General features: G+C 38.9%; 1 protein-coding gene across 2 annotated transcripts in view; it reads left to right on the top strand.

Moving 5' to 3' along the window:
- erlin2 (ER lipid raft associated 2) overlaps positions 1 to 22441 on the top strand; it is a 34441-nt gene that overhangs the window by 2057 nt on the left and 9943 nt on the right. For both annotated transcript variants that reach the window (XR_005991887.1, XM_041787097.1), the window contains exons 2-11: positions 836 to 943; positions 1606 to 1687; positions 5259 to 5305; positions 5508 to 5569; positions 5720 to 5845; positions 10339 to 10412; positions 12528 to 12586; positions 19531 to 19622; positions 19714 to 19803; positions 22283 to 22362. Coding sequence is in view for 1 of the 2 variants with exons in the window: in XM_041787097.1 (XP_041643031.1) it covers positions 837 to 943; positions 1606 to 1687; positions 5259 to 5305; positions 5508 to 5569; positions 5720 to 5845; positions 10339 to 10412; positions 12528 to 12586; positions 19531 to 19622; positions 19714 to 19803; positions 22283 to 22362 (819 nt within the window). In the remaining variant the exon portion in view is untranslated. The remainder of the gene's footprint in view (positions 1 to 835; positions 944 to 1605; positions 1688 to 5258; positions 5306 to 5507; positions 5570 to 5719; positions 5846 to 10338; positions 10413 to 12527; positions 12587 to 19530; positions 19623 to 19713; positions 19804 to 22282; positions 22363 to 22441) is intronic.

The following is a 22441-nucleotide window of genomic DNA, read 5'->3' as shown; positions in this document are numbered from 1 at the left end:
GCCAAATTCCCATCACATTCATCTTTGTACAATAATTACTGTTTTAGTAGTTATGAGCCGTGTCTTATTGCATTTAGCATGTGCTTCCCTTTTTTCTGTTACTGTGTGATGCAAATATACCTGTATTTTTCTTATAACTTATAACATGAAATGGATGACTTGATCTACCTGAATCTTGGTATAATTACATTAAAATTAAAAACTGCTTTCCAAAAAGCACAACCAGTATCAAAATATAAAGCTGCAGACTAGACCTAACTTAAAGAAAAGTCACATAACACCCAAAACAAGTTTAAAATATTTATGAACTATTTTTAAAATAAAGAAAATGGACACAGTGCTAGAGCAGATCATTGTTCAGTCTGCAGGGTCAATTGATTGTTTTTTAATCCCACTAGCCAAAGCTGAGCAGCGTTCAAACCAACACTGACAGCTTTAGTTGGTTAAAATGAATATATATGACATTTTGTAGATGCTGGTGTGGACTGTACTGTAAGATTAAGTAGTGTTGGAAAATATTGTCACATCCAGTAGAGTGTTTGTAGTGTAGCCCAAATCCTCTTTAAGTGTAACAAGGTCACAGAGTCTCAGCTGATGCCTGGTTAAGCCTGAGCTGAGAGGAGATAAAGCAGCGAGGAAGAAGCCAACCACAACTTGTGACTAGAAGTACACAAGCTGGTGGCTAAGTGTTGATTATGCTGACTTGATGGATAGACAGCGTTTATTAGCAATTGGAATTGAGAGTAGCTGACTGTAAGTGAAGCAGAATATTGTTTAAAAACAGAGAAATTCTGATCCTTATTTACTTACTGTTGTGTCATTGTTTCTCTGCCAGGATGGCACAGTGGGGAACTATATTCTCAATAATAGCTGCTCTTGGAGGAGCAGCGCTCTTAGCCTCGGTGCACAAGATCGATGAAGGACACACCGGAGTTTACTACAGGTAAGAAAGCAACACACTGTTGTGTTTATGTTGGTGCATGAGACATAATTGTTAAAGTGCTTTATTGCATAAGTATGGGAGGCTATAAAGAAAGTGCATCTGCCTTAAAAGTGTTTTCCATAAGCAACTTGTGTGTTAAACACTATAAATACCAGGGTGTAAGATTGCAGTAGTGGTTCTGAGCGTTTGTAATGTTTCAGGTGCTAAGTTTTTTTAGTGTAATCACCCGCAGAGACACGCAGTAAATACCTCAGTTTTTACAACCGACAAGATTAAGTCATGAATACATACCTGCTTCAATGAAGCTCTTAAACTAAAAACTGTCCCAATAAAAGGCTGTGTTATAGTTCACTGGTAAGAATCTGCTAGTAAAGATGCAATAATAATCGAGTAAAAATATTAGTCTGTGAACATGTTTTATCTTTTACCCCTATAGAGGTATTATCTGAGCATGTGGGACTAAAAAGGATGTCTGGTCATGTTATCAGAAGTTAAGAAACTATGATTAAAGCATCTGAGTCCTGCTAGCAAAGACCTCTTTGAACCTCATTATTTCAGTTTAAACCAAAAAACTTTATCAATTTAACCATTCATCAATATACACTTAATGCTTTGAATGTGTTCTAAAACCAGCCTTACATATAATGATCAAATTTGTGCAGGGGAGGGGCCCTCCTGACCTCCACCAGCAGCCCTGGTTTCCATCTTATGCTTCCATTCATCACCACCTACAAGTCTGTTCAGGTAAGTACTTTGATATGTCATTCAAACACCCTGAAATTAGGAGGACTCCAAACTTCTATCTGAGAGCTTATTTGAAAAAGTTGAAATGGGTAAAAGTCTCTTGCATTAAATTAAGCATTATATTAGTATTAACAGTACAGGGGGTGTAACAGTTAGGGGAAACGGTTTGGTTCTTTCCTCGTATTTGGGGTCACGGTTGGGTGCGGGTTCTAGTGTTATTTAGGACTATCAAGGGAGGTGCACGGTTAAATTCGTTTCTCAAATTAGCCGGCACAAGATTAATGAGTCTGTTTAACTAATTACTAGTGCTATAACTTGATTTAAAAATTTATCAAGTTAATCACATCTCTATACTGTGATTAATCATGATTAATCACAGCATTTTTTTTATAGTTTAAGTGTATTTTTATGTTTATGGATTTTTAAAGGTTGTTATTGTCAAGAGTTTTATTTTAATTCTTTTAATTCTATGTACAGCACATTGAAAGTGCTGATCTGAGGCCTTATCAATACCACTATCGATACTTTCTATAGTTTGGTGGGAAGACAAAATAAGGGCAAACATTTAAACTACAGATGGTCTTAGCTGAGTAGTGCTTGGGTTGAAAAGCTCTGATTCAGTCTGCGACATCTATTGTATATCCCTCAAATATAAACACATATTCACACTGTATTCATTGAAGTTTCTCATCAAAAACTAAATTTCCCATTTTTGTGGCATTTGAACATCTCATAACATATAGAATACAGTCGTCTAATTTACTGATTTTACCTGAAAGCATCATATTTTCCATCTTTCAGCTTGTCAAGTTTGCTAATTAACTGCAATTTTGCCGATTCCACCACACATGTATACTGGATTAATATTGTTAACAAACAGGACTTAGAAGTTTTGGAGCACTTTTAAGAATTTATCTGAGCAGCTGAAGAAGAAATCTGTCCTGAAGCAGCTGAAGAGATTGGTATGACCATGGCTTGATCCCATGTTGTTGTCAGCGTCTTTGCTAACATTAGCAAGGATGTGCTTTGCTCAAAGGTGGTCTTCTCACTCATCACTGCTGGCTGTGTTTGACCTGCCTGTCACCTCTTCACCCCCAGGCACGTAAATATCTGGGCTGGAGGACCATGGGAGGAAGTTGTGTTCAAACTTAGTCATATGATTAAAATGCATTATTTTTTTTAACGCGTCAAAGTTTCAAGATTAATCACAAGCGTTAGCGCGTTAATGTTAACAGCCCTACTAATTACCTATCTTTTTTCTCTCTTTTTTTATTTTATTTTATTTTATTTTTTTATAAACACAGGCTTGAAATCGCGGTCAACAACGCTCTTTTAAACTGTAATGAACTTCCCACCACTAGAGGCCGCTGTCATTTCAGTTGCCTTCCTGTCTGAGCTACCCCATGGCACTTCACTGAATGTAAATATGAGAAGTTCAGCAGTAGTGTAGCCGTGCTCCATGGAAATAAAATACTACAGAAATACGTCAAACTTGAGGACAAGACTAATGCTTAATCAGCCAAACGGTTGAAAAATGGCGTATATCGCAATATATGGTGTTGCAGTACTCACTGTATTGCAAAATGTTTAAATCACAATAACATTGAATGGTGACCCAAGTATTGTGATAATGTTGTATCCTGGGGCCACAAGTGATTTTCACCCCTGCTGTCTATGCAGAAAAAGGTAATAAAACAGGCACTACGCCAAGAGATGCCAAGAGAAAACTCTACGTGTGGGTATAGCCACCAAGTTTAACATAACTTTTGCTGAGCAGTCTGTTTATCAAGTTCTTAGGGTTGTTTTATAACATGAGGTGATACTTTCCAGCATCCTCTGTAACTGTATGTAGGGTAGACTGGGTATGGTTGTAAGATGGGGAGAGTTGTAACACCACCAATTCCACCAATTAGGGATAAGATAGGAGTCATATGATCATTTCAGTATTTACCCACTTCCTCCCCGATTACACATGGTGATTGTCAAGGCTGGAAACAGGTGCATGCAGATTCTATAGAGAAAAAACTGATTTTCAGGTAAGAAAGTAAATTTTTTGACCAAGACTATATTTTGTTTAGTACTTATACTATTGCAGATAAAACCATGTGACTTATATTAGAACAAATTGTAGTTTCTCAGGAAAAATGTGATGCATTTTTCCCCTGCTAATGTCAAACTACTATGCTAATACAGCTAGCTAAACAATGGCTGACAGGGATGGGGTGGGTTGTAACACATCTTTAAAAAGTGTTACAACCATCCCCTTACATACAACTAAGAACACATTCTTGATTTTAACAATGTTACAGAATGCCTAGGTAATGGAAAAGAAAGACTGACAGAGGTGTGCCTGCAGATGTTTTTAAAAAAAGCATCTGACGAGGTCACCAGTCACGAAGGCACATGGGATCTGCCATGTAACACTAAGCAGATACTGCAAATCACTGCACTAAATTACTAAATCAGGAGGAATGGGCATGTAGGGTGTTGGCTGTCCAACGCAGGGCTCTATCTCAACGCCCTGCCCATTGAGTGCAGTGTGAACGAGGACAAAGCAAACTTGTTTTCTCTCAATGTTTTGCTGGGCTTCCAGTGTGTGTGGGCCGGGGGCGTTTGTGGAGAGAGAGACAGAGAGCGGCGGGACAAGGCTGGACCCTAGACTGCAGAAAGAATTGGACAAACCCTGTGTGACGTCAGCTGTCTGCTTACAATAGGCAGACTCAAACGGCTCTTGAAGCCAATCTGTGGGGGCTTCCATATTGAGCCTCTGCCTGTCAAACTATCTGTCAGTCAAATGAGATGCGCCAATCAGCGTAAAGTGAGGTTTATCCTAAATATAATTCAAATGATTGTAGTACAAAAAAATTCACCCCCCCTACAGTGAGAGCACTTGAAGACACTTGCTAATGAGACTCGTTTGGTTTTTTGAACCAGTTTATTTGGGCTGGATGGTTTCACAAACGAGGGGTACAGAGGTTACAGGAATGCAGGAGTTGATGATTTGTTACACTGGTGGAACTATTCAAAATGTTCTGGGCTCATAATAGCATCCCCCTCAGCGTGGCGCCCTAGGCAAATGCCTATATCATCTACGCCCAGAACCAGCCCTAGTGTGGCCTCAGTTTTTGCTTTTTTGTCTAACTGTTACAACTTACCCCAGCATGTGTTACAACCTACCCCGGTAGTGGGGGAGGTTGTAACAAAGGATCACCATGTATTTGACATCACCTCATGAGGTCTGTGATATTCTTGCAGAGATTTGAATTGGTGCCACTTGTAGTAAACAAATGTGGGTACTTTGTATTAAAGTTGGAGAATTCTAACTCAAAAATTCAGTGAGTTAAAGATGCTGAAGCAAAAAGTGTTACAACCATACCTGGTCTCCCCTACTACTGTAGTCAGGTTCAGGTCCTCTGATTTAAACATAATGAATGAACTGATTAATTCTCTGTTGTCTTACTCTATCCTTTCACTGTATGCCTAATGTTGTTATAATGATGTCAGGGCCATGTTTTCTGTATTGCTGTCAATGAAAAATGGAATTAAACATGAATATGATTCTGTCTCTCAGACGACACTACAGACGGATGAGGTGAAGAATGTACCATGCGGCACAAGGTAGGTCTACTTTCGTTACTCGCCTAAGTGGTTTCAGATGTGGTCTCAGACTATTTCACTGCTACACCCACTTCCAAGTAACAGTTCTGCTCAAGTATTTCACAACATTTCATCAGAACTTCTGAATCGCCAACACCTAACAGACTGAAAGTCCACCCCCTCTTTGTCATAGTCATTGTTTTTGTGGTTGTTTGTCTTTCAGTGGAGGAGTGATGATCTACTTCGACCGCATAGAAGTGGTGAACTACCTCGTTCCAACAGCAGGTAACTCACTGGCCAAAATCATCAAGCAGTGTGTTTGTCCGAACCTCCCTGTTCATTTTCTTCCACATCTGATGATAAAGCAGCACTAACTGACGCATGAGATGCTCTTTTGTGGCCAAATATGTGTGTTTTCTGTTTGTCTTTCTCCAGTGTATGACATAGTGAGGAACTTCACAGCAGACTATGACAAAGCTTTGATATTTAACAAAGTTCACCATGAGCTCAACCAGTTCTGCAGTGTTCACTCACTGCAAGAGGTCTACATCGGCTTGTTTGGTGAGTCAGATGGCTTCAGCATGGATGTTAACTAACTTACACATCATAAACATCTCCTTAAAGCATCTTTAATGCTACATCTGCATTAACAGCATGGAGTCAGCCTACATATTAGGGATCAAAAATATCCTGTTTTATAGCTTTTTTTAATTGGGTGGCCAGTGCAGTATCACTCAGTAACTTTTGTACATACCGATCAAGTGTAAGTGCCCTTTGTGTTTATTTTGCTAAAGTGTGCTCTATCTTGTTTATGTTACTACCTCCAAAAACATAATCCACATTAGACAAACATAGCTCCAGTATCATGATAAGGCATTTGGGATGTGACTCATTATGTTACAGGGTTACAGCCTTTAGAAGTAAATGGTTTCATTACTGCCATACATCCTGGGATCTGTATCACATTACAGTACTTATGAAAATTTAAGAAACCTTTAGTGCCAATGATGTTATCTAGACGACAGCACTTAGCTGACTGTTGATCTGCCTTTAGAAGCTGACTCCACTACTTTACACAGTCTGGTTTATAGACCTTGTACATATCATTAGTATGCTAACAATATGACTGCTGGGTAGAGGAATACATTAGTCATTCGGGTAAAGCTGTTCCAAGGAAAACAATACAACACAAAGTAAATGCAGTTCTCTCTGTCATCTAATGATTAAAAAACAGCTAGAAACACTTGCCCACTGACGCACGAGTGGGGCTTTTCCACTATTGACTTTTGGCCATGTCAGGCCAAGCCAAACCAAACCAAGCCGTGCTGATTTGCTTTTCAGTCACCAGTTTGGCCATGCCAGGCTGTGCTGAGCCCCGCCAAACATGGTCCTGCTCTGGAGCAGGGCCCAAAAGGGTCAAAGCCAGTGTTAATTTCGATGACTAAAACTCTTCTACTACAGCCTTTTTTTCCATGACAAAAACTAGACTAAAACAATCAAAATAGTTTTGTGATGACTAAAACTGACAAAACTTAGTTTGACAAAAACTAGACTAAAATGTAATTTAGTTTTCGTCGGACATTCAAAATCTGTGATATTTCTCCATTGTGGGTAAATCTGTCAAAATGCAATGCATCTGTAGCTCTTTTGCCTCTCAGCTGTAGAAAGCAGGGACCCAGGTTTGGCAGGGTACAGAGAGCACACTACCATGATTTGGTACCAAATTTAGGCAAGAAAATAAATGCTTGGACTAAAAGTAAAGACTAACACGTGAGAACTTTTTATGGAGTAAAACTAGACTAAAATGTTTTGAGTTTTTGTCAACTAAAACTAGACTAAAACTGAAAAAGGTAGAAATTACTAAATTAAGACTTAAACTAAAATGCATTTCATTGAAAGACTAAAACTAAAATTAGAAATAGCTGCCAAAATGAACACTGGTCAAAGCGGTGCAGTTTGCCAGGAGGGATTTCCCCCCTTCTGCTTCTGATATCTCCTCAGTGACTGCGTTTACATGGACTTGAGTATCCCGGTTGTGAGTTATATCCCAGTTTTTATCATATTCTGGATACTGTGTTTACATGTGCACAGAGAAACCCAGTTATTCATATACCTGTATAAATGAGAAAAACTAGTATCCCGGTTTCTGATCATTGAATCATATCTGCGCAGATAGTTGTGATGTTATTTTACAACACTAGATGAGGTAAGTTTGAAATTTGAGAAAAATTAGATCACTGTTATTTTGGGTTTAACACAGTTAAATGTCAACATCACGCTGCAGAAATGGTATCCACCTCATTCCAACAACGTGAGAAAAAAAGTAATCTTGTTTATATTAAGAACGTTTGCTTACAGATAATAAAGCATCTGCAGAAAAGAGACTACGAGGATGGCAAGGAGTGAAAGAGAGATCTCAAATAAGCTTCATATAGTTTGATATTTCAAATTAATTTCACTATTAGGTGATTAGAATTATTATTATTATTAAACACCACCAAATTTTGGCAGAGACGCCAAGAAAGAGCGAAGCAACTTGCAGTTGACTAACTTCACTAAATAACTGTCCTGTAAACGACTTCAAAATAAAAGTCTGTTAAAACCGAGGCAGCTCAAAGTGGGCCCTGAAAAAGGTTATGCTCTCACTTTGAAAAGTACACCGAAAGAGTCATCGTTTCTAAAGTTCAGGACTGGGAAGCGTTGACAAACTGTGCAGGATGCTTACCGAGTGCCATCTTTCCATCTTTATCTCACAGAGCTCTAATTCCCTGTAACTCATGGCATGAGCTGACATTTTCGGTCACCACAGTAAACTATGCGCATGTTTCATTCATGGCTGATAATTAAACTATTTTGTTCCCGTTTTATCTAAATATGAGGGCGTTTGACACAAAATTTCTGTCAGTTCACAGACAGATCCACTGCAGACACAGCCACTCAGCTGTCACTCTGTCTGGGCAGAGCAAATCAGCTGTTCCTCCGCCACACAGATGCAGTATTTACAGTATCTGACTGTCCTCATTTATTTGTAATCATTGCTGGAAGTGAATGTTATGGGTATTTTTTTTTTTTTTTCTGTGTGGGTGTGTGTGTGTGGGTGTGTGTGTGTGTGTGTGTCTTGTGACAGTTCCCTCTTGTAAGGCGTTCTCACACCTGTATGTACAGAATCTGTGAAAATGAATTTCCCAGAAGGGACAACAAACCAACTAACTAACTATCTGAAGTTAAATGAAGTTAAATCAAAGTCGCGCCTGCGCAGTTAGTCTAGAGCAGCCAGAAAACTGGATCCTGCGTTTATATGGCACAGTATCCTGTTTTCTTTTGGAGTTCTCCAGGTAGCAAAACCGGGATACGGTAATATCCCGGTTTCTGAAGACGTATACATGCACAAAGACAAACGGGGATACTCAAAAAACCTGACAGTACCGGGGATACTCAAGTCAATGTAAATGCAGTCTATGATGACATATTTTCATTTTCAGGGGAGGATATGTTTTTTCCCGGCCTCTGCTCAGACTGACTGCAGTGGTTTAATCTCGGCATTCACTGTGTGACTGAAACGTTAATTTATGAGCTCATACTAAGGTCCAATAAGTCATGCATGGCCTGAGTTCTCACACTGACAAGTTAGATCAGGATGGACCAGGATTACGGTGCCTTTAAAACATTTAGCCCATGGTAGAGTCAGTCTTTCCTATGTAACAACTAATGAGTCATATTAATTTGTTAACTGGCACTAGTAAAGCTGACAGTTCTCATGGCCCAACCCAAAAATATGGGATCGATGAGAGCTCAAACCTTCAAGCCTGTAGCTCGGTTGTGGTGAAAAAGCAAATCCTTGCTGCACTGGGCTGCCGTGCTCAGTCAAACCGAGCAGAGCCGAGCTGCTTAATGTAATGAAAAAGCCCCATAAGTTGATCTTCTTCAGGTACGCAGCATGCCAACAAGTAGGAGAGCGTCAGTGCAAATGCCATATGTTCATTACAAAAGAAAAGGGACATAGGAAAGTAAGTAACAAACTAATGGATTAATGAATTCTAGACTTTACTGGTAACTTTACTTTTTGAAAGCAATCTGAGTACCCCAGCACTGACATTTTGTTAGTAAGGCAACAAAAAAGATCCCTAAAACTACCAACTTCTCACCAGCTTATTGTTTCCAAGTTACAAAAGTTTACTTCTGCTTTCCATGGTAGTATTCATAAGATCAATTTTAAATAGCTCAGCAGGCACCAGGTTTTCTGTTTTTCAAGAAAATATCAAGAAAACACAAAAACAATGAAGAGGAAAGGAATCCTGTCCTGGCAAAATAACAGCTATAGACCTAAAAAACCTCCCCTAACCCCTGAGAAGATGAGTTGGATCAGGTTCTCTTCAGCCATTCTTTGTTAAGAAAGCTGGCACATTAAGACCCACCCCTTTTTGATCTTTTATTGGTCAGTGAGGGGGAAGTGACATTCATGAGTGCAGCTCTGTTTTAAAAGTGGTTTTTATCTGAGAGTGCTTTGATCACAGTGACATTAAAGAAACAGATCACTGAGGGCACTGAGTATTAAAAACTCTGGGCTACATTGTTTTGTGGGAAAATGAGCGCTGTGGCTCCAGGTCCATACATTGTATTTGTGTAATACAGCATCCTCTCCTCTGATCCCCTTACATTAAAAACATCAGGTGGTTGTATTGTATGCATGCGGGATCATAAAGATATAAAGTATTAAAGATTTTGAAAACCTTTGGGGAATACTTCTTAGTAGGTCCCCTCTTCTAATTCAGAAGATATACTAGTAGCTCTGCTGAATGCTCTGCTGTTTCTACAACCATTATAAGATCACAACAGACCAACCCCTTAAGAAGTAAATACTGCAGTCTGCCACTGCTGATGGCATCTTGCATTTAAAGCTGTTATTATGTGGTGCAACTATCAATGTACTGGTGGTTTAGGAAAAAAAGGCGTAGAAACTGACTGTAGAGAAACCTGAAGACGTCATGTAAGACCCTACAATAATTGCATCAAAATCATTAAATGAAAAAAAATCTTGTTTCTTACCCATACAGACCAAATCGATGAAAACCTGAAGCTGACCCTACAGGAGGATCTAACTGCCATGGCACCTGGACTCATCATACAGGTACAGTAAGACCTCCAGACCCCTTGCAGTGGTAATAAAGTAAGTCAAGTTCAGAACCTGAGATCCAGTCAGTCTCTGGTTCAGTTGGGCCTAAACTAGTGGTGGCAAAGTTGTGTTGTCAGGGCTGTGTTAACACAGTGGGAAATATAATAAAAACAAATATGATGATTCACTGTGTTCATTGTGGATTTATGTTAATATTAATAATCTTAATAAAGGTAACAGTTTAGACCTGTCTCCTTTGGGAAGTGTCTCAATATAACATGGATTATGAATTTGCAATTTATCAAATAAGAAATAATTAATTGATTGATTTTAGAAATATTGAAATCCCATATTTGATTTAATATAGCACCAAGACAATATACCGCCAAATGTGTGGGTTTGATATAATTATTTCACTGCTCCAGTTCAAGTTGGTCCCTCCCAGATCTCAACTTGCAATGAACTGAATAGCTCCTTTGTGATATTCTGTTTAACATCTCAACCTTAAGTGAAATGTTGCTTTTATACGTTAGTTTTCAAGAAGCAAAAAGAAGTCCAAAGTATAAACCAACAAAAAGATAATTCATTACTCCACCAACTGTCTATAGTGTTGAAGGTCCACTCTAAACCCCACACTCAAGCTAGTTTGCTTGTAAATGAAGTTGTGTCAGTGTTTGGTTGCCTCACAGAGACATGAGATTTATTTTTACTACTAGAGACTTCATCCAAGCCAAGCAAAATATTTTTACATGACTTTTTGAACTCCTGCAGCCAATCATTGAAAAGCATTTTTCTAAATCAAGTTTTTGTCAGTGTTTCCCCTTGTGACACATCAGGTCTGAACAGACTAACAGCTGAAAACTTCTGTTAACTGATATTAATCCACAATGGCAAAAGGGCAGAGGTGGAAAAAATAGCTAAGTATTGTAATCAATTAAAGTACCGTTACTTTGGTTAAAACTTACTTCAGTAAAAGTACTGATCTTTAAACCAACCCAGTTGAAAGTAAAAGTATCAGATTTAAAATTTACTTAAAGTACTGAGTCAATACCAAGAAGTTTTACAGTAAAACGCCTTTCCTTATTGGTAAGAAGAAAAAGGGAATGGATCTTTACCCAGGTTGTTTAGGTGAAGTCACACCTGTACAATAAAGTAAAATACAGCAAAAATTGAAAGTGTACATTTAACTCAATAGAGTTAAATTAACATGTTAAAAGTATCTATAGTAGTCCACACTACATACAGTTAAACTACACATTTAAAGTATTAAAAGTTGTTTCCCCTCATGTTTTTACATCTTCAAACATTTCTAAGATTTTTCAACCATTTTTGGGTGCAGTTTAGCAGATTAGCAACAGCTTTTGCACAACATATTCAACATCTTTCAAAGATTACTTACTTGTATGTGATGTGTATAATTACAATGTTACCAGCTTATGCAGCACACAGCATTCACAGTGCAATTTCTGTAGAAATAGCATTCTTGTGAAAAATTAAATGTGCTGTAAGAGACAGTTTACGAATTTAGATAAATGTGAATGACTAGATATTGGTAGCTTTTTTGTGATGTTTTATACCAAAGATACTTTTTAAACCAATAAAGCACATTAAAAGCCAAACCTGGGCTGCATTCCTTATTAAGGTATTTCAGTTTCAGTATTTCACCCATTAAAACACTGAATACATAGTCAGTTTTACAGCTGGCATATTGACATTATTATTCTCTATAAAACTTATCTCCTGGAACATTTATCATTACCACACAAGGGGAGTTTTTTTAAGATTACAGCCAAATTTAAAAGGAGTCTGAGTGCCTTTCCACCCTATCTACATCTACACACATAAACGTACTTCATTTTCAATGCTCCATTTGGCTTTAATACTTTGGCCTTGTGTTTCCTGTAAGTCTCTAGGGATGGCTAAAATAACAACAGTGCTTCTTTTTGAGAAACAAATAATGTAGCAGTACAGTGTTTTTGAACAGGACTGTCTGTGTTTGAGCCAGGACTCCTTCCTCCTGCCTCTACCCTTCTGACAGCTCCTGTGGTGGTGAAAACTCTGCCACAATCTTTATCTGCCTTATTTATAGCGGCTTGTTTCTTTCTTTCTTCTTTTTTTGCTGATCTGCAGGCAGTCCGTGTCACAAAACCCAACATCCCAGAGAGCATTCGAAGAAACTACGAGCTCATGTGAGTTTTCTTCTTTTTCCCGTGCCCAACAAAGAATGTTCCCTGACCCCTACAGCCTGTGTTGTGTTTGTTTTCCCTCCCAAACGGATTAATGTGATGTTCATCCAACTCTCTCTTCTGCCAAGTCTTGTAAGTAAAGGAGGACTGTGCTGTGTCATGTCATTCTGTAAATCAACACAATGTGGTTCATCACAGAACCTTAGCAAGGAGAGTAAACTTAAGATTTAAAGTGAGGGTCAAGGATGTGCTAGACCTTAATTTATTATTCAGGAACAGAAAAACCACCCGAAACCTAAGTCTAGTCCAGCAGCCAAGGTCCCCCTTTTTTAACCAGCTGGGCCAAAATTAAAGCTGTTCAGATCGTGCGATTAGTGGTGTTTACAGCCATTTCTCAAATTTAAAAATCTTACAAAATTAGCACTTTTGACAAACCATTTCTTATTTTTTGTGTTTGGGGGGGGGGGTCCTTTACCTTTTGTACAGTATTGAGGGAAGGGGAAGAACAGTGCTCCCTTTTAAAGAGTTGTTTCCCACTTTTCTACATTGTCTAGAGTCATTCCTGCGGGTTACGGAAACATTTACTCATGGTAGGGGCTGAGATCAAGAGAGGCAGTTACATCATTCACTGGAAATGAAAGGCATTAGGCAGCAACACAAGCAGTCTGGAAATAACAGCGGATGTCAAGTTTCCCTTGATAAATTATATTTATATGACACCATGTCCTGTCAAACATCATTTGATATTTCAGAACAGCATCAAGAGTGGATGTGCTAGAACTTAATTTATTATTCAGGAACAGAAAAACCACCCGAAACCTAAGTCTAGTCCAGCAGCCAATGTCCCCCTTTTTTAACCAGCTGGGCCAAAATTAAAGCTTTTAAGATTGTGTGATTAGTGGTGTTTACAGCCATTTCTCAAATTTAAAAATCTTACAAAATTAGCACTTCTGTCAAACCATTTCTTATTTTTTGTGTTTTGGGGGGGGGCGGTCCTTTACCTTTTGTACAGTATTGAGGGAAGGGGAAGAACAGTGCTCCCTTTTAAAGAGTTGTTTCCCACTTTTCTACATTGTCTAGAGTCATTCCTGTGGGTTACAGAAACATTTACTCATGGTAGGGGCTGAGATCAAGAGAGGCAGTTACATCATTCACTGGAAATGAAAGGCATTAGGCAGCAACACAAGCAGTCTGGAAATACCAGCGGATGTCATGTTTCCCTTGATAAAATTATATTTATATGACTCCATGTCCTGTCAAACAACATTAGATATTTCAGAACAGCATCAAGGTCTACTCACTGCAATGAATGGAGATGTTGGAAAACACAACTTTAATTGGTGAGGACACTAAGACTTCTAATGAGCATGCTTTTGCTTCAGCTTTTTTCGAAGTGGTTCATGTTTTAGGTAGAGTTTTACAGCCTGTGAAATGGTCTGGGCTCTGATGCTGCATACCAGACCATACTCAGTGGTGGTCCGGAGCTTGACATGAGCCCAGGATCTGAACAGAAATGAGAGTTTTCATTTAATTTAGCAGTTTTATTGTTTCAGTTCAAATTGATCTAAAATATGAACTGTGTAAACCTCCTGATTTTTTTATGCTTCTTTTAGTAGAAATGCCATCTATAATTCGGTGACTTCCTTGAAATTACAAATCCAGGATCAAGTGTGCAGACAGAGCATTTCAGCCCATGATGTTAAAGGGTTCAGAAGCTGAATTTTGTAAAATTACAATTTAAAACAGGCTTTCAAGTCAATACTGGCCTTTAAAAAAATTAACACCCCAACACCACCTCTGTCTTCAATTTATTTAGTGACATGGGGTTGTAGAGTCAGTTTTTGCTTAACTGGTAGGATGGGGGTTCGGTCCCCAGCTCATGCAATCACATGTCTTTGGACTTGCACAGCCAACATGCTACACTGATGAGAAGACACATGACAGCCAGCCTGCATATGCATAAGTTAAAAGCGAGCACTATCATGTGCAGAAGTTTAATGCATATAAGGTGCTAAGGATTCATCAGAGGGTCGCATGTGCCACAGCCTGGGCCGCCTGGAAAGGGCGGGGCAGCAAGCGTCAAGGTGACGTATGTCATGTGTTACTCTGCAGCAAAGGCCAAGCTCAACTGCGTCCCTTTTCCCTGGGCCTTCACACCCCTGGTCATACACATAGAGACCACCTGTGGTTTTCAGGCACTTGGGACATCCACAGCACAACTAGGGTTTCTTTGCAACCTTACTACCCAACTGCACAGTACCATAGGCCAGTGTTTCCCAACCATTTTTTCTTGGAGCCCCCTAAGAAAAGGGGAGCCCCCCTACATGTGCCTAAGGAAAGGGGAGCCCCCCAAGGGCCCAAAAGAGAAGAAAAAATGACACGCTGCCGCCAAAAATATACATAGATTTTAATTGTTTCACTGATAAAAAGGCCTATGCATACTTTTCTTATCAAAAAAATATTTGTATTACTTAATAACTGCTATATCATGGTTTTTGTCAATATTTGCACATCTAATCATGGCAGCCACAGAGCAGACAAAGCCTTGTGCACCCCAAGATCTTTGGCCAGACCCCAGGTTGAGAACCAATGCCCTAGGTCATGCTTACTCACTACATCCATCCTAAAGATGTGGACTTTATGTTTTTAACAGATTATTTTTGCATGGTAATATGTAAAGACACACAGAACATGACTGGGATTGTGTCAGTCCTCCTTCCTGCCTGATGGTGACCTCAGTATACTGAATAAATTATCGAAATCATTCTGAAGTAATGAAATTCATTCATATCAATCTTGAACTTAGTTTTTTTTTTTGCTCATAAAAAAAATGTTAAACTCAACAAAGCAGTTTGTAAAAAAAATGAATAGGCTTTTAAAGCTCCTGCACTGATTTACAGCAGCAGAAAGTAATTTTTCTGCTGACTAATGAAATCATGTTCTAAAGTGAGTGGTGCACCATTTTGTTGTATTAAAAAGTCACATCATTCAGTTTTTCAGATGCACTAAAAAATGCAGAGTGGACTGTTACTCCTGCTCAGGTTAATATAGGTGTTTCAGCTTTACTGAGTAAAACTGAGTTGGTGATGGTGCAGATGCCATGAGACCCACTCTTGGTTGATTGTCCCCTCGCCTGCTGTCACTTCATGCACAGGCAGATCTATTACCTCAGCACAAAACTGCTCGTCTCTTCAACTCAACAAATCATAATTTAGACCAGTGGTTCCCAAAGTGGGGGTTGGGGGGGTTGGTGGGATGCTTTCCATAAAACAAAGAGAAAGTCCATGTGATTTAAAATCAAACATCTAATAAATTATTTAAAAAATATATTGTTAAAATGAGTTTGAATGAGTAAAATCAAAATGTAAGTTATTAAGTAATATGTGTGCTTAAATGCAAGTGACAGTTATAAAAAACTACCTAAAATGCAGATTTTGAACATGATGCTTTGTGCAGTGTGCTTTAACCCCCTCAAGGGAAGATGAGGGTGTCCGATCTCTGGCGCCGTTTTTATGGGGGTCACAGGCTGAAAAGTTTGGGAACCCCTGATTTAGATGGCAGTGCTCTTGAGCCTGGTCCAGGAAGACCTGATTTTAAAAATGAAATTAGAAAGCTTACGTGCACATAGCAGACGACTCTATGTCTACACGTATTCAAATACATGAAGGCCTGAGCACCACCAGAGAGCATGCTAGGATGGTGCAGCATTCAGAGCATTTTCTTAATTCAGTTCAAACAGGAGACTAGTTTCTAACTATGCCATGAACTAGAATCCTTCATGTTGGCATTTGTGTTATTTTTAAAGGATCAGTCAGATTATTGCTGATTTATACAATATGCAGTGTAGTGTTTCCTGCTGCATCTATAGTTAAGGCAGCTGCCTTAACAAATCCTCCACCCTGACTAATGTCAGGCATCTGTGCACACATTGACAAAAGGAGCCTAAGCACTCCTGCCCTGTGCAGAGAAGGTGCCTTTTTCTTCCAAGTATTTTTAGGGAGATCCAATATGCTGATATTTCCAAACTCATTTTAGCAGATACTGATATGTATTACATACCTTTGGTTAATGTAAAAAACACCTAGTGGCTCCAGTGCAGAGAGTATCTGACTTTCCATTACAGTTTTTTTGCAAAATAAAAGTAATATTTCTTACATTGCCATTGCGACTAAGTAAAATTGCAATTTGAATGTGTTTCAATTAAAGGGAGTTTTGGGCATGAACCTTGCAATTCTCGTGAAATCTCATCTTGCGTGACTCTGCTGCAAAGAAGCTGGACATTCAAAACCTGTTGCTTGTTGTTTCCGTTATGATCACATCTACTGCGGCTGCCTTGATAATTTTGAACAAAAGACCAAGTCCGTATTTATGGCAAAGCTATGTATAAGGGTATAAGCATGATGTTAAGAAAAGTCTCATCTATTCTGTCCACATGTACCGCGCCATGTTGTCTCGAAGTGAACTGGTCACATGACACCGTATGTTACATTCTGTGACGTGTACATGTGGAAAAGTGTTTCCATTACACTTTTGCATTATATTTCTATATTGAAATGTCTGAAACACCTCATCATGAGAGCGTAAAAAGTTTATAGTCATATTTGAGAGGTTTTTCGTAATTCAGGTGTTTCCATTACCAGTTTTTTTATTGCCCTATTTAGACTTTGCACATTTCTAAGGGTATTGGAAACGCAGCTAGAGGCTGAGTATAGCTGAGCAGAGAAGTAGACAGTCTGATAGTTGTTCTACATTTGGGGATTCTTTGAAAATGTTCAGGGCTCATAGTGGGCCTCCTTGAGTGTGTGGCACCCTTGGTAACCACCTGTAACTGATGGCTCAGTTGTGTATTTGGCAGATATTTAAAGCTGCAGTAAGTGATTTATTTTTAGTGTCGTATGCCCACAAAAACAACACAACCCGTCAGGGTCTTTTTATTGAAGCCGTCTAAAAGAATAATACACTTCTGCAACGCCTCCTCGCACTGCACTCTCACTTGAGGAAAACCAACAAGGGACGATGCTCCAGCCAGTGAGGTGGCTAGTACTCACAGCCAATCACGGCTCTGGACGGAGGAAGTGTTCCTATTGGGCACTATAGTAGGTGCGCTTGCGCCTCTCAGCTCAGTGAGAATTTGATACAATGGCAGTTACCAGCGATGTTCAGTCCTATAAAGAATTTGTTCATGCTGAGATGAAGTGTTTTTTTTTGCCTGTGATTCGGCCATTGATTTCAGTGGAAAAGCGGAGCAAAATCACTCCACGAGAGCTTTGCCACTGTCAGTATTCGATTCAGCGGACGTGCACATTCGCGAGAAGGTATGTGAGAAGAGGGGTGGAGCCCAAATACGGAGAAGAACAGGAAGGGAGGGGGAGAGAGTTGATTCTACATGGTTCTCTAGCTTTAAAGAAGATGGTGTATGATATAAATAGAGTACGGATGATGTATTGGCTTTAAATTTAGCTTGAATTTTCTAGAGGTGGGAGAAAAAAATTCTTAGATGCATCACGATGTAGAGGTGGAAGATTCTGAATTGATTTATAAATGTCTAATAATCAATAATAATTCAAATATTTAATTCTGTGGAATAACAGGAACAGAAAGGTCGAACTCTGACATGCAGCACGTAATAGCAAGATTTAGATAACTGGTTGTTCATCTGTGAAAAAGTGCATTTTTATGTTTGTAACTTCTAAAATGTTACAAGGAAAGGATGCTGTTACCTTTGCTTCAGTGCAATTGTAAATTTCCAGTTTACACACATCTTCCATTAGAGGATAGTAGAAATTTAATTTATCCCTTTTTTTTTTTCAAAACACAAATGTAATGTTTTTATTAGGTTTGACACAGTGAGAATAACAGAAATGTTAAAAAAGTGCATTGAAATGCATCAATAATCGATTAAGACTCGAATCATATCCCTATGAATTGTAATTGAATCATGAGGTGCCTATAGATTCCCACCTGTAGAATTTTTATATCTGCCAATACTGATATTTAACTTTATGCTTTTATCATGCTTGCTCATCCCTTGTATGTACCTGTCTGCACATGGCCTGGCCAAAGAAACATATGAATATATGCATAAATATGAATATAAAGTTAAAAGGTGAGCACTATGTCCTCTTCTCATTCTCCTCTTCTGTTGCTGCATGGGCATGCAAGTGTCCAGGCATCCATGCTGCCATCAGTGTCAGAGCTGGAGTAGACAATAAAACAAAACACAAGTCCTTCTCGGCTGATGTTTCCAAATCAAAAGCGATAAACCTTATGTGAATTCTCAAAAAACATAATCTAGGAAGAGTCTGTACATTAATGTTCCATGATGGCAGCACAATTGTTGAATTAGTGATCTGCACACCATTATTGTGGGATTGCACAACACGCCTAATGCACTCCATTCAGACAGACATTTACTAATGATGAACAGAGAGAGAGAGAGCAATGGAAGGGGTTGATGATGAGAAAGAAAAATAGAGAAAGAGAGGGATTCGCTGCTGTTGAGATAGGCTTGAAAGTGCAGGCATTACTGATAACTGGCGCTCTGAAAATAAGCAACATTCCGTCAAAAAAAATCCAAACATTTTCACATTCAATCATACTTGAGTGAGCTGGATTTAAAATCCGATTGATAACCTTTACGATGATGAGAGAGAAGGAACAAAAGGAAGTGAAAATGTGTTTAAGCAGTGTTTGAAATAATAATGAAATAAAGTAACAGAGACCAAAATGTACAGAAATCCCTACTTTAAAAAAAGAAAAGTTGTATAGTACATTTAAAAGGGCTTTTTAAGTTTTTACTGTAGTTGTAAAAAGTATTAGCTCCTCACAGCCTGCTTATTACTGTCTCTTAAGTTGTATTCTGTCTAAAACTGAAGTGAATGCTCACATTTAATTAAAACCAGGAATCTTGTGAGGCCAGAGTTTGATGTAGAAGTTTGTGTTTGCAGGGAGAGCGAGAAGACGAAGCTACTCATCTCTCAACAGACACAGAAGGTTGTGGAGAAAGAGGCAGAGACTGAAAGGATTAAAGCTGTGATTGGTGAGGAGCAACAAAACAACCATAATTACAGTATACTGTTCAAGAAGAAGCACAATGTCAACTTTAAATATCCTTTTTTGTTGTTCTATAGAGGCAGAGAAAGTGGCACAAGTGGCAGAGATAAAGTTCGGACAGAAAGTCATGGAGAAGGAAACCGAGAAGAAGATCTCTGAAATTGAAGGTTTGTAACCTGCAGTGGAAGTGGAGTCATTGGTTCCTGGTCTTGAGAAAAGAACCAGTACCTCACACCAATACAAACATACTTTAGATGAAGTCAAAGTTTGGGATTTTAAATGTGTCCTCATTGAAAATGCAAAATATGATCATACTGATGCCAACAAGGCAGGGAGTAATTGAACAGGGTAATTGAAACCCTACGTACCACCCTCTTTAAGTCTCAGTCCTGATTCACCTGAAATAGTTTCTCTTACTGTCTGCTTTGACTTTTAAGTTATTAAGCTGTGGTATGCGTGTTCAGAAGGCTACAGTATGCCAACGATGATGGTCATTGATTTTCATAATGCTTGTATTGTTTCTCAGAGTATAACATACACTATATGGACAAAAGTATTAAGCCACCTGACCATTACACCGACAGAGAATGTAATGACATTGTATTTAAATGCATGTACTTTAATATGGAGTTTGTCCCCCTTTGCAGCTTCATTCTACATAGCTTTTATGATGTCAGCCTCTGATGTTAGACAACAAGACCTGCCATGTGAACTTTGTTCTAGTTCATCCCAAAGGTGCTCAAAGAGGTTGAGGTCAGGGTTCTGTGCAGGCCAGTGAAGTTCTTCCACACCAAACTCCTCAAACCTTGTCTTTATAGTCCTTCCATGTGCACTGGAGCAATCATGTTGAGGGAATAAAGGGTCTTCCCCAAACTTTTGCCTCAGTTGGAAGCATAGCATTGTCCAAAATGTCTTGGTATGCTGAAGCATTAAGATTGGCCTTCACTGGAGGTAAAGGGCCTAGCCCAAACCCTGATAAACAGCCCAATGTTCAGATGTTCTCCTGGCATCCACCCTCTGATCGCATTACAGAGAGGAGTGATTGTTCACTCCACAGAACATGTTTCCACTGCTCGACAGTCCAGTGTCTGTGTGCTTTACACAGACACTTTGAATTGCCTTGTTGCTGAAATGTGCTATACAAATAAACTTGCCTTGCCTTGCTTTACACCACTCCATATGTCATTGGCATTGATATGCAGCAGTTCAGCCATGGAAACCCATTCCTGGAAGCTTCTGCTGCACAGTTTTTGTGTCAACATTAATGCCAGTGGAAGTTAAGAACTTTTCATCTATGAAATCAGCAGAGCATTGAGACGTTTATGCACCATGTACCTTAGCGGTTGTTGACCCCACGCTATGATTTTACAGGGTTTGCTGCTCCATGGCTGAGTTGCTGTCGTTTCTAAACACTTCCACTTTCTAATAATATAACTTACAGTTGACTGTGGAGTATACTTCATGGGTGAAATTTCACAAACCAGCTTACTGCAAATCTGGCATCCATCACTACCACACTTCAAGTCACTGAGCTCTTCAGAATGATCCATTTTATATCACAAATGTTTGCTAATAGAGACTGCATGGGTGGGTGCTTGTTTTTGCACAAGTTTTGTTAGAAGTTTTTCCTTTATTGCAGATGAAATCTAGTCCCTCAAGTGTGATTTATGGCACACTTTAGCTTTTAGCACCTTATTTTGAGGCTTGCTAGTCATATCCAACCAGTCTACTGCTTAATGCAAAAACTTAAACATTAGACCTCTGGACTTAGGATGGGTCATCATTTTAAAATATTGTCATAGTAATTAACTTACTTGAAAAATAACTGAAGACTTTTGTCCTAAAAAATATATTACTGGCATTTCCAAGGCATAACATCCAAAAAAGATTACCAGTTAACTTCAAATCAAAAATTATAGAAACATTTTGCTGTACTGCCAGTCATTGCCATTGTTTAGTAAAGCACCAAAAGTATAAAATTTCACGTTTAGCAGCACTTTACAATAAAAGCATTGGGGCATTTTGGCAGTTTATTGGATTATCTCCAATAACCTGCCTGAAAATACAGGCAGTACTCTGCTCTTGCTTTGAAAATGGTGATGAAAGAAATTGTTTTAATGAAGGTTACAGTTCCAAATTGACATCCATGTAAAAATGAATTTTAAAAAACATGATGCCATTTATTGATGATTAAACATGTACCCAGCTGTCTATGGCTGAGTACTGCATGCTGTTGAACTGAGCTGATTTGATCGGTCTAGTACTGTGTAACCTGGCCCTTTCTTGTTTTCAGCAATGACGTCTAAAGTTTTTCTTACAAGACAAACAAATATGCTGTAATCAGATAACTAACAATAAATAGCAATAAACTCCTGAGATTTGAAAGAACTTTGTAGTATGACTGTGGGTTGATTGCAGTGGTTTTCTGCAGCTGTGCTGATTACAACCCCACATGCTTCTTCTAAACATGTTTGAGTACTGGTTTACTCATTGTGTCTGGAATCCAGCTGTTTATATGGGAGTCATTTTTCTACAAGTCTTTATTTATAGCAGCTTGCTACTTTCCCAGCAGTGAAGCGAATTCATTTTCTTCTTCTTACCTTCCTCCTGCTGTTGATACTGACAGTGTTTGCCTCTGCTTCACAGACAAAGCTTTCCTGGCCCGACAGAAAGCCAAGGCAGACGCAGAGTTTTATACATCACAGAGAACTGCTGAGGCCAACAAGGTAAAAATACGGCACAAATGCACATCCCAGCTCAGTCATGACAAAAAAGGGACAGAAAGCCGTGACTGGTATTTCTCAT

This window comes from Cheilinus undulatus, linkage group 5 (assembly GCF_018320785.1).
Source record: "Cheilinus undulatus linkage group 5, ASM1832078v1, whole genome shotgun sequence".
Classification (NCBI taxonomy): Eukaryota; Metazoa; Chordata; class Actinopteri; order Labriformes; family Labridae; genus Cheilinus; species Cheilinus undulatus.
Note: the sequence above shows the minus strand (reverse complement) of the source record. Positions and strands in the feature narration are given on the sequence as shown.